At 34.6% G+C, this 18813-nt stretch overlaps 1 protein-coding gene across 1 annotated transcript in view; it reads right to left on the bottom strand.

Moving 5' to 3' along the window:
- The window catches only part of LOC126816592 (calmodulin-A), a 37337-nt gene extending 22577 nt beyond the window's left edge, over positions 1–14760 (bottom strand). The window contains exons 1-2 of the mRNA XM_050543279.2: positions 14426–14760; positions 11208–11238 (exon numbers count right to left, since the gene is read on the bottom strand). Coding sequence (XP_050399236.1) covers positions 11208–11238; positions 14426–14428 — 34 coding nt within the window. The 5' untranslated portion in view covers positions 14429–14760. The remainder of the gene's footprint in view (positions 1–11207; positions 11239–14425) is intronic.
- Positions 14761–18813: the final 4053 nt, after the last annotated feature.

The following is an 18813-nucleotide window of genomic DNA, read 5'->3' as shown; positions in this document are numbered from 1 at the left end:
CACAAGCTAAAAGAGGCGATTTTTCGTATAATCAGGGGCCATAATTCATGAAGTTACGATCCGATATGCGACAATATCGAAAGGAACCAAGATCGTTAGGTTATAAACATGCATTTCAAGTTTCATCAAAATCGAATTAAAATTGTGACCCATACAGGGTCCACAACCTTGACATATACCCTATTTTTACACTATTCGTGTATAAACGGCGACCATAGTCCGGCAATTTTGGTCCGATCTTCCCCAAATACAAACGTAACCTTCCTTAGGGTGTAACAGTGATATAATGATACGGTTTTTTAAATCGGATAAAAATTATGACCTATATAAGGTCCACAAGCTAAAAACGCGATTTTTCGTATAATCAGGGGCCATAATTCAGGAAGTTACGATCCGATATGCGACAATATCGAAATGAACCAATATCTTTAGGTTATAAACATGCATTTCAAGTTTCATCAAAATCGAATTAAAATTGTGACCTCTAAAAGATCATATTTTTACACTATTCGCGTACAAACGGCGGCCATTTTGTCCGGCAATTTTGGTCCGATTTTCACGAAATTCGAACTCAACCTACCTTAGGGTGTAACGGTGATATAATAATACGGTTTTTTAAATCAGATAAAAATTATGACATCTATAGGGTCCACAAGCTAAAAACGCGATTTTTCGTACAATCAGGGGCCATAATTCAGGAAGTTACGGTCCGATATGCACGATTATCGAAAGGAACTGAGATCTTTGGGTTATAAACTTACATGTCAAGTTTCAACAAAATCGGATAAAAATTGTGACCTCTATAGGGTCCACAAACTAAAAACGTGATTTTTCGTACAAACAGAGGCCATAATCCATGAAGTTTCGATCCGATACATGGGGATAAACCTATATTTCAAGTTTCGTCAAAATCGGACAAGAATTGTGACCTGTAGAGAGTCCACAAACAATGTGGACGGACGGACAGGGGCGACGACAATATACGCCCACATGAAAATGTGTTCGTATAAAAATGTGCGAATAGAACCAAATAATAATATAACAGATTGTAATAAGATTACATCTGTTATCCGAGCTATTTGCTCGCAGAAGGACGGGTAAAGACCTTTAGAGTCCTACAATAAAATGATGAGGGTGCCCACTGCCCCCATTTATTTGTAATTCAAAACAAAAACGATAAAATGTGTATTATCAATTGAAATTGCATTTTTTCTAGATTAGATAGTTACATTAATGAAAGTAATAAATTATTTCTATAATATCTTGTCATGTAGATTGCAGATATCTCTTGACAGCGATCCGTTACTCTTGTATATGGAAATTTACTCTTGTATATGTAAATATATGTTGGGGTTGTCATTTATTGTGGGTTCACTATTTGCGGGTCTTGGTTCAGTTGCTCCATTAACATAATGGTAAATCGGGCACGGAACAAATTGTGGTGTTCCCCTTTCCGCCGGTGTCCTAAACAGGTGCTTATTTCGCTAAGTGGTTAATCCAAGTCTGTTCTTGTACATTACGTAAGCCTGTGATTCCAGTATGCCGCATTATAACCTGTAGCGTGTATAACCAAAATTTACCAACAGCAGTTAAAGAATTGTGGACTGGGAAGACTAATGTATATGTTTTCAAGAAAGTGTATGTTCAGTCGCGTACAATTAAAACAATCTTTCTGCTGCAATTGTCCCAGCAAAATGAAAGTTATGTTCGTCTTGGTACATTGTACAGTGTCGATGTCGAATAACTTAATTTTATAAAGTTATAAAGTAAATATAACTAACTGTTTTATGTTGCACTTTGGTATTTTAAACGAGTTTGTTACCAACAAATAATCGACTATAAACAGAGGAGTGTCAATATCAACTGTTACCCAACATACAAAACTAAAACTTCAACTGAAAGTGATTTATGACAATAACGTTTTAATATACACCTGCCAGTAAAGTAACTTATTAAAATACTGTTCATAGCAATAAATTTGAAAACTGTTCAATCGATATAGAACATACAATATATAGCTCAAGTAGTTATAAGTGCAAGAAGTTCTTACTCCACATAACAACAATTAAAACATAGATATGACGTCACCCTTTGATGTTTTTAACCAGGAGAATGTAAGCTTTTCTTAAACAACCATGTATTATTTATAAAACTGTCCATTATTAATGGACGTCCATTATTTTCATAAATAATGGACGGTTTTATAAATAATACACGATTGTTTAAGAAAAGCGTACATTTTTGGCAATCATAGACACTTATTACATGTCATCACATGACCGAATGTTGATTTCACGTGTTTGTCTACAAGAAGAATTCCACTTATATATGTCACTGGTACGTTTAATAGTACGTTCGGCACTTGATCGATGATGCGTTTTTATACGCCCACATTTTCACATTTTCTTTGCGGACACTCTACAGGTCATAACTTGAAATGTAGGTTAATATCCCAAATATCTCGGTTCCTTTCGATATTGACTTGTATGGAACCGTAACTTCATGGATTATGTCCCCTCGTAACTTCCTGGATTATGGCTCCTGATTGAACAAAAAACGCGTTTTGAGCCTGTGGAACCTATACAGGTCACAATTTTTATCCGATTTTGAAAACCTTTCAAATATCACCGTTACACCATAATGAAAGTTGAGTTCGAATTTCGTGAATTGGTTTGTGCCTTTGATCCTGTGTCACTGTCACTTACATCAGAGTAGACCTATATATTAAATTTCAAATCCAAATTTGAACGGCTAATACCCTCCATATTAACCACAGTACTAAGAATATTATCAATATCTAAATCATTTTCGTGAGCATCCTTTCAACCACGACTTTGACGGCTGTTATCCCCCATATCAAGAACATCACAATTTTTACGGCTGTTAACTTCCATATCAAGTACATTACCAAATGTAATCAGTATCCTAATGTTTATCACAAATATTCTCATCATTAATATTTGTATTCGACTGTGTTATAAACATGTCGTCTCCATGTTGAATATTTTGGAATATCTGTGTATGCTTGCACTGTATGACTAGATGTTTTGTCCCATGCATTCATGTGCATGGGGGGGGGCCGAATAATTAGCACGTGCGCGCTGTATCATAAGGTCTGTCATTGAGTCAATTGGCCTGGTTTCGATTCCCCGGTTGTACGTGACAAGGAGTAGGGTCGCCTGTCCACCCTCGTGGATTTTCTCCGGGTCCTCCGGTTTCTTCCTACTGTTACAGACCCCTACGCGCAAGCGAATTATTGAAATAAAATTGAACCATGCGTTAGTCCCGAAATGACCTAGTTTTTGCACGTTAAACCCCTCTCTCCCCTCTCTCTTTTGTTTTAAGAATATATCCATTATTTTTGTGGCTTGTTCTTTTAGAAAACTATCTATTATTTGTATCTCTATGGTGCTATGTTTTAAGTTTGATAATAGCCTCAGACTGTCCATTATGTAAATACAAAGAAAACTTCGGGGCTAACGACCCTCAGTTGTTATTTCTATTTACATAATGGACAGTTTTCGGCCATTATCCATCACCTATCTAGTATCGATTTACTCCCACTGTGCCAGTTTTATTGTTTAAGGATTAATCAAATAATTAACGATACAACAATGGGGATTAGTTAGGATTAAGGATTAAGGTTTACCAGAGGATTAACAGTTTAATTTAATATTTTATTCCATTTTAAATCTTTTTTTACACATTATTATACTAAAATACAATATTTAAAATTTTTAGCATATTATAATGTACAAGTTATCATTTAAACATTTTATTTAATCAAACATTTTCCTATTAATAATACATCTTCAACAAAATACACCTTACAATCCAATTAAGTGGGAGACAGCATCCCCGTACTCGATGACGGTCTAATGCCCTTCATGGAGGCGCCGCTTTTCTGTTCTTCCAACTGCCGGTACTTCCTTTTTCTGGGTTTGCTAGAGACACCAGCAGCAAGCTGTTTCAGGGTTACAGCGACGAATGCCTGTTCTTGCTTGATTAGATGGATAAAACGAAATATGTTGGGGTGGCTGGTTACCAGTTTGTTCATTTTCGAATGCCATCCTTCAACGTTGTTGGTTGTGAGTGGACCAGTTGTCTGAAAATGGTTCCACATATCCCGCTCACCTCCTTCCACCCACTGCTCAGTCACGTAATCGGTAAACTTCCAGAGCATTCAGCCAGTAATCGTCTATGTCACTTTGTACCAGTGGAAGACCTGCTGCTCGGCGGACAATCAAATTAACCATTGGACAAGTAGTCTTACAGCATCTCCAATGGACCCTATCCCCTTTCCTCGTTCGAATTCTAAATTTATGCCCTCTATACACCAGAATTTGGCCACCCTGAGCATTTGGTATGAAACTAACATCTACTTGAACGTTTGCCATCTTGTGATATCTGTCAGATCAATGTTGTTGACAAATGACAGTGGTTCCATAGTGTCCTCTGAACGGAGTTCACCACTTAAGTAAGTTTTAACAAAAAATTGCTTATCATCATGATAAAATAAGATGAACACAGTTTACGTGCCATATGCTGAACGAATAATCTGTTGAACACAGTTCTCTACACCATAAAATTGGCCCACTTCATTAAGCCAATTAAGGCTGTTAATTAAAATCCGATAATCCAGGGATTGAAAACTGGCACAGTGGGAGTACCCCCTAGTATCTGGCTTAGTAACACGAATGAATGATCATATATTTTATTTCATTAATGCGAGAATTAACGCCCACCCACCTTAGGTCATCTCGGTGCTAAGTGCTAAGGTATGGGATATTTCAATTTATTGTAAAACGTTTATAAAATAAAAAATTCGAGTCAAGGGCCCAAAACTCTTAACGCTAATTTCCCAACAGTTCCGTATTTTGAGCTGAAACATTAAAAGAATATAGATGACTTTCGATTTCGATTTGTATACTTAATCGAACTTACATTTTCGGTGACTTACTCAGGCTTTAACAGAAAATGAAATACTACCAACCAGAGGCATCTGGACATTCGTCAATAATGTAAGTCATTATATATTCTCACTCCCAGAGGGCCCCATTTACACCCCATTACCACCATGAATATGCAAATATAGAGTTTATCTATATCTAAAACTATCGATATAACAGACTTATATATCACACTAATTATATTATTGTATGTGACCCCTAGCTATATATGACTATTATATTTCAACATACATTGATTACATTGTTTAGATATCTATTTCAAATCAATTTCATTGTGCTTATATAATTTATAATATATAACTATCAGGGGCGTACATATCGATTTTGTTGGTAGGCGGGGGGAGGGGGTGTTTAACAAAACTGAGACCGACTGATGCACAGGCCTCTAATACGATTGACGCAGCCACGAGCCGAGCACCACGGATGTGAGCTTTCTAGAGGGTCGGGGGCATGTTCCCCCGAAGAAATATTTGAATCTAGAGTCCTTGACATGCAATTTCCTGAATTTTTCAGAATTCTGATCGCCAGAAAACACATGAGCCAAACTGAGTACTACGTATAAAAATTCATGTTATTCATTAAGAATTTTGCAATGACGTACAAAGTACTGTGAATCTGTGACAACGTCTGAAAGTGATAATTACATCATTTACATGGACCTATAGCTTCGATACATGTATATTGTTGTGGTGAATATACATAAATTAGCAAAGATAGATTCTTCATATTTTCATCAAGCGTTCGCGCTTAGTTAAATTTGACCACCGATAGGCGATTTTGTCAAGATCGATCTTGTGCGTCAGGTCAAGCTCACACGCAAGAGTCAGTAGTTCATTGAGGAGTTCCTGTTTCATTACTGAACGCAAAACAGTTTTTAATAATTTGAGCTTTGAAAAACTGGGGCGTATTGTGATATCCAATTAAAGCAATCATATAATATTGAGTATTTGGGATTTTTGGACCAGAAACTTCCTTTTCTTCTTGGGGTGACGCTCTTAGAAAAAAGCCTAAGGCTCCGTCAATTCCAGTTCGATCGACACGAAAATTGGCATGCTTTTTCTTTGATGGATTAGATTTTTGAATTTCATCCAACATGATGGTAAGTTCCTGGTCCATAGTAGGCGATGGTACTTGTTCCGTTCTATTTTGGCATTGTTTGTTTACCTCATTAATTCATTTAATCGCCGATGCCTAATTTTGAGACCGACTGCACTTATTTTGAGACCAGCTGGGTTTTTTTTCCTGGTGGGACTTTTAATGTTCATCGAATTATTTCTATGTTCAGCATGATGTAAACCACTTCAAATTCCTTCTCTGTGCGTTCCACAATCCCAATCATATTCAATTTCTTATGGAACTAATTTCATTTTCCATATGAGAAAAGTCTACATTGTATTGCATTAAATGAAATGAAATTAAATGGGGTTTAACGTCTTACTGTTCTGCTCCGATCTGGGCTAATGAAGACGGTATTGCATTAAAGGTACAATTGAGAGAAGTAAAACAACAGTTAGTATTACTCCAATGTAAAAACTTGTTATTATATAATTAATGTAGAGGATTAAACATATAGCAGAATCATAATTGTTTAATTTATCTATACAAAGCAATGACTATAACTATAACTTAAGACAGAATTGATCCATATGGATAATTTTTGGATCTAAATGGTCTTTACCAAAGTACTTTGCGCGCGGTTTTAAAACTACATGTCTATATAATTATTCAAATTTTATCCTGGCATGTCGGGGCTTTAAGCAAATTGTGTTTACTGGTATTTGGATTTATCTAGTTTTGCCGTTAAAATTTTTAGTCTTTTAGTCTAAGTCTCACTACGATACTTTTTCACTCTGTCTATTTGATTATTTCACATTCTTCAAGTTTTTATTTCACGTTCATTGCTTTACGTGTAATTAGTTAATTATTAGTGTAGTGTTATACTGATTAAACAGTGATAAGACACTAACAGTTTCCAACATTTAAAAACTGATTCCAAATAGCTTTCTCCAGTGATATTAATGTGGTATTTAAAATAATGTTCGAATATGATTCTTAAGCACAAACAGATGCGGATCCAGGATTTCCTGCAAAAGGGTGTTTGGGGAGGGAAGGGTGGTGGTGGGGGTCGGGCAAGAAATTACAGATCTCTCTATCGAAGTGCTGTACTGACAATTTCCAACCATTTCTAGCCCGGGGCCCAGTAGACACCCCACCCCCTTGATCAGCGCCTGACAGCTGTTAATGTCTCAAATCAACTCTCACGCATTCATTTATTGGTTGGAATTGTGGTTTTATCTTACCAAGTAAACCAGTCCGTTAATTCAAAATTGTATGAGTTCAATTTCAATTATTTTATAATCAAGATTTTATTATGGGTAATTTTAATCTAATTTTCCCCAATTAAACGTCACAGACGAGTCGCCATAATTTAATAGTATTAATAAATGGACATTCATATTCAATAATAATCATATTATTGGAATGATAATTCAATAATTTGTTTCATCATTACCATACTGATTAAAATATTATGTCTAAATATCTTCATATCTTCATAAATGTTATTCATCAAGGGCTTTTATGTTGATCTCCTTATCCAGCTAGGACGTTTTAACATGGATATATCCTCAACAATATCCCTATTTAATAATAATGATTATTTCGTTCACATTCCTATTCAACAGTAGATATGTTATTGATATCAATATTGAACAATAAACATATCCTTGATATCAATATTCAACATATCCTTGATATCAATATTGAACAATAAACATATCCTTGATATCAATATTCCACTTAAGACATATCCTTGATACCAATATTCCACTACAGACATATCCTTGACATCAATATTCAACGAATGGACATATCCTTGATACCAATATTCCACTACAGACATATCCTTGACATCAATATTCAACAATGGATATATCCTTGACATCAATATTCAACGAATGGATATATCATTGACATCAATATTCAACAACGGATATATTATTGACATCAATATTTAACAGCATACATGTAGTGTGACATCAATATTCAACAATGGACATTAATATTCAACAACAGATATGTCATTGGCATCAATATTCAATCGTAGATTTGTCATTGACATAATAAACAACAATAAATATAACGTTGACATCAATATTTAACACCCGATATATCGCTGACATAAATATTCAACAATGGGTATATCGCTATTCAATAATGGATGGGTATATCGCTATTCAATAATGGATGATTCTATCGTTGTTCCAATAACCATGGCTATATCTTTCATGCACACCACATTCAACAAAACTTTCAATCTATTTGACATTATGATTCAACAATGGATATATGATTTAATTATGGTTACATCGTTTGAACTACCGTGATTCAATAATCTCCAATTCCTTTATACACGACAATACGAATCAAGTTTCTTTGTGGAAAAATGTTATTCATCGTTAAACCTGGTTTTATTGAAAGCCAAGTCCGTGGCTGTTTAGAGAATTCAAACTATAATATTTTATTTCATCACATGATATTAGTCAGAGTGATGACACGTCGATTCAATAACTCTCATCTAATATCGAAAATCAACTATTGTCATAAATGATCATATCGCTGACATCAACAATTAATCATCATACAGTTGAGAGGAGCCGATACAAAGCGGTGGAATGACAAACAATTCTCTTACTTATACAATTAATTAGTATCCAATAACGACCCGATGTCATTAAGAAATAGGCAGATCACTAATCCAATTTTCACATTTTCTCCTAAGCTAATGGCTGACCCTATTATCATAAGAGATAATTGTTAGGCTTGTTATAAATTCCATGATCGGTTTTGTTCATTCAGGTATTATTATATTGATCCCCAAGGGTCATAAAATACTATGTGATATCCTCACAAACAAATACATACTTGTTCTAAATATTACTGGTGTGTTGTTAGTGGCTGTTGTTAATATAAAACTCGAAAAGTTAGCTTATAACTGCATTCGTTAGTTCAGATATACCTACATTAAAGAATGCGTTATGTAATATTTAGATAAAGAGCTGGTCGTTCTTGCTATAATAGTTCGAAAACAGAGAACCAGAAATGAATACATTGAAAATTTTAGTCTAATTACTTTATTATGAGCAAAGTTATGAGTGTTTTAAGTTTCAGGAGATAATCTCGATAATAAACAAAGTTTCGATTGTCCATTTTTTCGCCAAATTATTAAATGGCAAGAGGTTCTAATCCATTTAATATCTAAACGACCCGATGTCCTATACAGATGATTATAGGTCTGGGAAGTGAAAACATGTCTAAATAATAACTTATACAACATTTGAAGCTAGAAAAAAAGGGCAGATTTAGCTCTTACATAAAGCATATTTAAAGAGACACAAACCAACAGAGGACCAGTTTCATCTGGCTACAACCTGCTGTCTATTCCTGACCTTTCAAATTATGAAATGCCTAAAATTTGAGATGCTTTAATTAATAAGTTATCGCAAAATCTCCATCATCTTAAATGTTATTTTGAAATAAGGAAACACGCGTGAACTTTAGTAATAATGACGTAATCATAAATCTCCAGCCTTTAAACCTCCGCGAATTACTTACAAAGATTTTTTTTTTCAAACGCCAAAATAGGTTACTACAAGCAAGAGTTCTTCCTAAGGCCCGCGAACAGTATTCCTTTCAGTCACAAATGGAGGCTACAAAACTATGACCTGGGATTAAGGTCTTAGAAATAATATTAAGTTATCTAAAACGGGATATAGCTACTTAATGGTATGATTGTTGAAACCGGCATTTCGCATCTATCGTAGCAATGATCTCTGTGTTAAAATTATATTTGGAATGTGTTTAACCAGTTCTATCCCATATGTGATAATGACTGACACCAATATCGTCCTTTAACGTGTGTGTATGGGAATTAGCCAGTCCCAGATTAACATTAAAAGATATGAGCGCGATCTTGGGACGCCAAGGAAAGAAGTGCACGAGACAGGATATTCTACTGCCGGATTTACTATGGTACAGCTGAACATATCAAATATTTTAATTCTGTCATTCAATCAGAAAATCTACACAAAAAACCAATTTCAATTCCAGTAAACATGAAAGTTTTGTTTCATTTTGAAAGATACAAATTTAGTTAGCATTGATTGTCTGGGTTTTTTTTAGCTACACAAAAATGGGTGCACTATAATCAATTCGGTGCTATAGGGTCTATAAAAGTCTAAATCCTGCCCTGTTAACGCCCACTTCCACCGTGCCCTATAATCGATTCGGTGCCCGGGGTCTATAACAATCTAAATCCGACCCTGTTAACGCCCACTTCCAAAGTGAACTATAACCGATTCGGTGTTTGGGGTCCATAAAGGTCTAAATCCGACTCTGTTAACGTCCACTTCCACCGTGCACTATAATCGATTCGGTGCACGGGGTCTATAAAAGTCTAAATCCGGCCCTGTTAAAGTCCTCTTCCACCGTGCACTATGATCCATTCGGTGCTTGGGGTGCATATTCTATAACGATCTCAATCCGACCCTGTTAACACCGTGGTGATATCACCTGCATGTAATTAATTTAACTATCTGATTAAACAAACTCCCCGATCTCTCTACATTTATTGCTGTGTATTTTAAAGTGTATATTGGAGGTAATCTGTATAATATAGAAAGAGTAGCAGCTAACCTTTTTGTATTAATCTTTAGTTAAATTTAGGCACCAAATGCATCATTTTGCTTTGTCGCTTTCTGTTTGATATTTTGGATGTTAGTGTTACTGTTAGATCTTCCCGTAGGCTACTGGTCGTGTCTTGGACATGTTAGGCTGCTGTGTGTATTAGCGTGTTTTGACCATTATGCTGATTATATTCCCGAGACTTGGATGGAAAGAAATGATGGTATGTAAGTACTAAGTAAAAGTGGGTAGAATATAGAGACCACGTCTAATTTTACGATGTATAGCAATGACCATAATATGGCTAATCACAGTTCATTTCTCTATGATGATGAATGAGAGGAGATTTACAGACTAACACAGCGTTTTACATGCATTAGTCTGATGTAATCTATTATTTATACTGATACAACTACAACCTCCCCTACCTCTATTAAATTTATTATCAACAAGGGGTAGTATTAGCAAGTCGTACCATGGCAATACAGGCTTACTTAATTCAATGTCGCGGTTTGAAAGAGAACAGTAGCCCCTTAAGGTCTACCTCACACTTACCGGCAATTTGTTCTTCATTCAGATTGTCTGCCTGTAAATAAAAAAATCAATAGTTGTTATCACACTGTTTCTTCGCGATATATTCTAACATAAAACAGAAAATACTAACTTTTACACAAGAAATATTGCGCATATCATATGACTGACGCCATCGCTCTGATAAAGAAATGGTGAGCGAAGAAATTCACAGCTTCAAGCGTGAATTGTTTCCTGTATTTAGATTGCTTTTATTGGCAACTAATAATTATTATATCAAAAGTTTTCAATGCCCAATATTCTATATATAATATTGGAATATGTAGCATGTCAGTTTTCATGCCAAAATTCAAAGCCTGAGTCGTAGATGAACTTTTTTAAAGCAGAATGCATGGCTTGCTTCGTTGACGTTCCATTGTTTTGTTGTTTTTTGGGGTTTTTTTTTGGAAAACATGCCATTTTACAATATGATTCTTTAAAGGCACAGTCTAAAGTCAAGAATGTCTACTATTCTAATGTAAAAGCTGTGGAACTAAGCATATGCGAGTGTGAAAAATACAGCTATGGCGAATGGGCTGGCTTGCACAAAAAGACATCAAAATTATTATTACTTTAGAAAGATGTCGACGTGAAATCAATGCAAAGCTTGAAACAAAATCAGTCGATGGTTTTTTTTGTTTTTTTTTGTACAAAATGTTTTTTGTATTTCTTTTAAAAAATGAAGTATATTTAAATGTATATTGTCTTAAACTCTATATTTAATCGCGGGGCTTGAACCGCCGAATAAAAGTTTCAACTGCTTCATACTGGGCTGTTAATATAATCTTTCACGAAAAACATTTTTTTAAATATCAAATGAATATATCTGCTAAACCACGATCCACGGAGGAACGACAACTTGTAAAACATTTTATATTTTCGCTCTGATAAGAACATCTATGGTATTTTATTGTGCAGCAATAGAATGTTTGAAATCGGGACGGATCTACAATAAAACATTCCTATAAATGTTCCGATGAGAGTATACATAGGGGCTCAGATTATATGATTATTTTATATTTGATTAAAACACAAGGGTGTTTATCTCTAGTTTTAGCATGCAATAGTGACTGAGACTAAGCATGCAATAAAATGATACCTGGAGCTACTCAGATATATATAGGAATAGTCGCAGTTATCAGGTGTTTATATAGTCCTAGGATATTATAAACATTGTGATAAGGTAAAGAGGTTTTCGGTCAACTAAAGGATCTATTTATATTATAACACATGTAACAGTGGCATATTATATAAGAACTAGTAATATATGATCAAAAACAGAAAGGTTATATATATATACTCTCACCATGTGAAATCTGTTTAACTCTAATTATTATTATGCTCTACACGAAATTCCACACAATTCAAGACTGTCTTTATTGACGGTTGCCAGCCATATTATTAGTGTACAACGGTTAATAAATACGGTATTTATCGCACACAGCCATCGTGTTTATTTCGGGTTTCAAGTATTTACGACTGTAATTATATACTTAGAAAAAATGGAGGTCTTGAGAAGGAAAATAAATCCGCGATTTATGCAAGAAAAACAAAATTAAATTCCATTTATTACAAAAAGTTTCCGCGTTACAGATGAAAATGTAAAGCTAGTTTCAAATTAGAAAAACGTATCTATTTGCATGGATAATGATCTTAGGTTTAAAATCATCAGATGAACGGGATAATTGATAATTGTATCAACAAAAAAACATTCGTTCAACCAATAAGACATTGGTCATGCCATAATAATGGCATCCATTTTTGAGGCAACTGTCTATCTGTTGTTTCTAGTGAATTCATATGATAGCAATCAACAGAACATACTGTCCTACTATTTACCAATATATGTACATATTGAAAGGGAATCTTAAAGAACCGTTATCACTCCCACCACGAAAATAAATGTTATCAATTATGAAACAACATCGTATTCACAATAACCTAATTAGAATCTCTTAATTACCGAAAATCCAAGTAATGACCTACTTAGAGTAAAGTGTTTTGCGCGAGATTTCATTAAAGCGATAGCTTGGTAGATTTCTCTCAAATTTTGAAAGCGTGAACAGGCACGTATGGATGAGGTCAAGTCGGAGTATTTTCCCGCTATCGGTGGATACCTGCAAATTGAATATCCCTCTTTAAATGTTTCGATATTAGAATTTTAAATTATGTCACTGACACGCGGGTTATTATATATTTGAAACGTGTCTTTTGGATGATGGGTTGTTTCCTATGTGTCTTAACGCATACACTCTGTTCAATTACAAGCCATAGAAAAATTCGGTTAATTTCGACTCTTATAGTCGCGATCGATATGAAATTAATATTTCATACAAAATAACAGACGACATATGGTACTGTGTACAGCTATTCAATTTAAGATTTTTCTGTTATGCGTTCGATACAGAATATTAACTTTTATTATGTCGTACACCGATTTGTATTCCTTCGAATCATAGTTCATACGCAATGTCTTCCGTAAAGACTACATAATTATATCTCATTTTTTCGATATCAATGAAAACTCCAAGACTCACAGTAAGGCTAAAACTATTTGTTAAGGCCAGCTCAATTTTTGTCAAGGTAGCTGTGTAAATAAGGTTGGGGCACGTATTTGCTGGCGAGATTGTAGGTTACGGTTATTGGGGCTAGGTCCAGGGTTAGGGTCGGGATTAGCGCTAGCCCTACTTGACCAAACTTGAAGTTGGCCTTACCAAATAGATCTAATCCTCACAATAATGTATCTCGAAGAACGATTTAAAAGAAGGCTTGTTTGTAATAATAATTCCTAGACATTTTATATATACATGTAGAACAATTATTATTTCATATCATGGGTGTGCAGAAATACTTTATGATGCTATCATCCCCGCTTTGTTGTTAGAATGGTCTCTTTTTTCAAGGGTTCTTATTACAAACGCATTGTGCATGTAAAATACACATTTAGATAGATAGTATCATATATAACTCAACATATAGGTATGCTCGTTCTACATGTGTAAGCACAGATGAAATGGCAAGCTATGGTAGCTGGCATACATGTCTCATCCGTTGTTAAAGCATGTAGATTGAAAATCAAACTTTCTGGAATGTACGAAACGAAGTTCTAATAAGTTTAACTACACACAATTTAAATACAAGCTCGTGAAAGTGCGTAGGGTATAACTATGGATGAAATTTCCAATTGAAACATTATTACTCACCATGCTGTCGACGTTCCTAAGTCCCTGAACACGTTTCTACTTTCTTCGCTAAATGCAAGACTGTTAATGATTAACGGTACAGAGGCCCGTGTTGACTGCTAGTATTATCACACACTACAATATATTCAGTTTATACCCGCCAATAAAATAGATTAAGGGATTTAATACACCACCGTACGATTAAGTTGCTAACTTGAAAAACAATGGCGGAATAGTTCGTCTGTGCCAATAATATATTATAAATGTTCTGACAGATTGTTATAGTCGGCTACTCAGTCCCGAGTGTCACCTGTCGATTAACGTTGTTGACTTGTCGTGTAACAAAAGCTGGGTATAATAACGATCATTACTAAAAACAAAGCTGTGAATACGCAGCCCCATAAAGGCCCCAGGACAATAGTTTATTATCGATCACTATCATACACATTTAAGCTATATTATATATATATATATATATATATATATATATATGATAACCAAGATTTCACTTGTATGACAATTACTTCGCAACAGGTGGTCACGTATTACAAACTTGGCCAGTTCTAGGCGTGACAGGGGACACGATTTTGGCATGAACTTTCCGTATCGTTAAATAAGTTAATCAAATTTTGATGGTTTTAGGCAGGCCGAAGGAAATGACGCCATATTTGATGGCCAGTCTGATAAACCCTTAGTTGTTATTATGACGATGCATAAAATTAGATAAATGATTTTCATTACACAACCAAGCCATTGCTTTCTGCTTACACGTGGGAAATCATTAGATCGGGATTTGTACTCCAGTATTATTGCTTTAAAATCAAGATTCCACTACGAAGACAGGTCGTTAATAAAAATGGGCATTGTTTAGACAATCCATGGTTATGGATGTTTAAATTATTTTGGGGATAATGGATTTTCCAGTAGCGTAAATTTTTATTTTGTAAATGAGCTAACTAGATATAAGCAATGACCAGTACCAGATGCGGTATCCATAGAATTTTAGAAGGAAAGCGGTGGTTTTAATTTTTTTTTTTTTTAACCATCAATGCCACTGGAGCAGCGCAGTAGGACGTCGTTAAACGCCATTTCATTTACTTTCCACCAAAGACAAACTTGGGACAGAAGTGCGTTATATTTGTTCTATGAGTCTTTATAATTCTAGTCGGCAGGATGAGTGGATAAATCCATTTAGACTCACACTAAGTTCTTTCATCATTTGGATTGACATTTCCGATCTCTTTATAATTATATATGTCAACAAACCTCATAACATCGGTGCCAGTCTATAGATAACAGTGTAACAACAACATATTTTGTTGACAGTGTCACAGCATATTGAAAATTAACATTAATCGCATATAGAATTAAGGAAAATCCTTTCAATTAGCGAGAAAATTCCTCTTCCGTTTGGTCTTGGTATATTCTTTTTCATTGCTATTCAGAAATCAATAAATTTGCTACAAAGTCTAAGACTTACAGCCTGTCAATGACAGCTTAGTATGACACCTTGAAATGAATTACAATAATCCCACACTCAAATATCAACGGCGGTCACCATCTTCTGGTATGCCAGTTTATGCCATAATGGATTCATTGTAATATTCGGATTAGTACATTGATTGAAACGTTATATATAAAAGTATCGTAAGGAGATGGTAACAAGATTAAGGGCTGGATTAACTAACGTATATTAACACAATAAGCTCCAGAGTAACACGGGTACCAATAAATGGTTAACAAAAAGGCATAAATATAGCAATTGGGTTAATATCACATGTTAATTGAGTTTCCTTTAAGTTTTGTTACACAGTATCTTCTGATATTTTAGCCCGCGTTCAGATCACGTGAACTTCTGGACTTATCAGTTTGTCTATACTGGTATGCAGTGTTGCGTATTGTTGTAGATTATGGGAATAAATTTAAGTGTCTGACATATAAAGAACTCTTCTTGGCAGAACATTGTGATAATAGAAAGTTGGCTAGAGGACAGTGTAGTTTACAATCCAGTTTTCCGTGTAGTTTTGACGTAGTCTCTAAGAGATCATTATGTACATGTAAATATAGAATGTCAAAAGAATCAATTATTAATATATACCATTAAAACGGCTCCCTTATTCCTTGCTATAGTGACTCTTATATATATATTTAGTTTTTCGACACGTTTACAAATCAAAATTTAATATCTGGTGGATGGATCACCAGATACTAACGATGATTACCAGATACTAACGTTCCTCGCGTGATTGGCATATTATTTAATAGCCACTTTTATTATTGTGAATAGTATTGTAAAGCTAAATTTACAATAATAAAGTTTTTAGTTATGGACTTTGACAAACAAAACGTGCAACAGTGATGGCATTTTAACAGAAGCAAGCATATAGTTGAAAGATTTAATTACCAATGAATTTGATATAACCTTTTCATGACTATTCAGATCAGGGCATTTTTATACAGTAATTATTATGGCAAATGATTAAAATGTCAAATGATATATGCCATTTTCAATTTTAACAAGCTTTTGCTATGCAAGATACGCCCAAATTTTGCAATAGATAGGCGGAAGACAGGGAAAATCAACAGGGCTCATCCTCTCATTGCCCCAGTGCTTCACATCGCGTTCACAAGATTTTCACGAACGGAGTATGGTTCTTCCTCCCATGACCCGAATTGTACACATCAAATATTAAATAAATGCGTTGAAAACTGTGGCCTCTGTGGTATTTAAAATGTGTTCAGCTAAGGGGGCATAACAAAGGGTCGCGGACTGCTATTTATCGACATGGTTCATCCTCTCATGACCCAAATGCTTCAAACCAAATTTGAAATAAAAACATGTTAAAGACTATAGTCTTTATCACGGCCACAAGACTATAGTCTTTATCACGGCCACAAGACTATAGTCTTTATCACGGCCAGAACGGGGAATAACTCGAGAATGCCCAAATTAAACTCATCCCAGCTCTGTTGCGCATTAATATTTCCAGTTTCATCTAAATAAGATTAGAATTGTGGGTCCCGGTGCGCACCAAAATCGAACTCATTCGTAATTATGGTGTAAGATATATCTGAACGGTTTTTAAAATCAGCTAAAAGAAATGTGATTTTTTATACAATCAGAAGCCATGATCCAGGAAGTTACGGTCCGATATGCACGAATATCGAAAGGAACCATTTTAAGTTTCATTAAAATAGGATAAAAATTTTACCTTTAGAGGGTCCACAAGCTAACAACGCGATTTATCGAAAATACTGCCCGATACGTACCAATATCAAAAGAACCGAGATCTTTGGGATATAAACATATATTTTATGTTTCGTCAAAATCGGATAAAACTTTTGTCCACAAACAAAATGTGAACGGACGTGAGGTGTGGACATACAGGAGGACTGTGGCGACGGCGTAATACACGTAAACGTATAGAAATCATGCAAACTGAAGCCAATAATCTTGAATAAAATGGAATGGGGTTTTACCTCTAGTCAACACAATAAATTTACTTCATCATATCTTAGAAGTGTAATTTCCCTTCGTATATAACAGACTTCAGAGGATTCTCTATTCTTTAAAGCGATAATTTCATATTTTCTAAGAAAGTCAAAACATAATTATTTCTATGTCTTTTGCTCAAGTGGTTATCAACTCACTATTATACGACCATGGGCATTATTTCCCACCCTTAAAAATCATTGCTACAGGAAATAATAACACAATTACCTCCCTTGTTTTCCTATTGCCACCATGCATTAGCTACCTTCAAACGTTGGAATTTGAAGTTGAAAATGATATTTTTGCCAATTTCTCAGCTGGCAATAGTGACTTATAGTATTAATAATATTATTCTTTAACAAGGTACGACGGTTTATGGATACCATCTATTTTAAGGCTTTATTTTAATAAATTTAAAAAATATAACTTAAAAATATGAAATTGCAGCTTTAATATACATTACCATATAGTACTGATATGCCAGCTATTGCACATAGTAACGGATCTAACCTAGTTACTTTTTGTCAATTCCGTTATTTAAGGAAAATCAAATAACAGGATTAACCTAAAATAATACTGTAATTAAAACTGACATGTCAAAGAGTAGTATCTTTAACGTTATCAAGAATACTCTTCGAATTATCAATTTAATAAACATTAATTATGTTAGCGATTATCACACTATTACCTTATGGTAATTGGTAACACAAAAAAAAATGTTTTTGTGATTACATCTGAAATACGAAATACGAGGGGTGTGAATATTGCCAGGTGCAAGTATATGTGTGGATCCCTGCTGTTTTCATGCTAAAACTACTGAAAATCGAAAATATATTCAAAATCTCTTTGTGGAACACTTTGCTGCAGATCATTCCCGAAATTGTAGTATTAGTATGCATCTTCTTCCTCTTTACTG

Source organism: Patella vulgata, chromosome 3 (assembly GCF_932274485.2).
Source record: "Patella vulgata chromosome 3, xgPatVulg1.2, whole genome shotgun sequence".
Taxonomy (NCBI): Eukaryota; Metazoa; Mollusca; class Gastropoda; family Patellidae; genus Patella; species Patella vulgata.
Note: the sequence above shows the minus strand (reverse complement) of the source record. Positions and strands in the feature narration are given on the sequence as shown.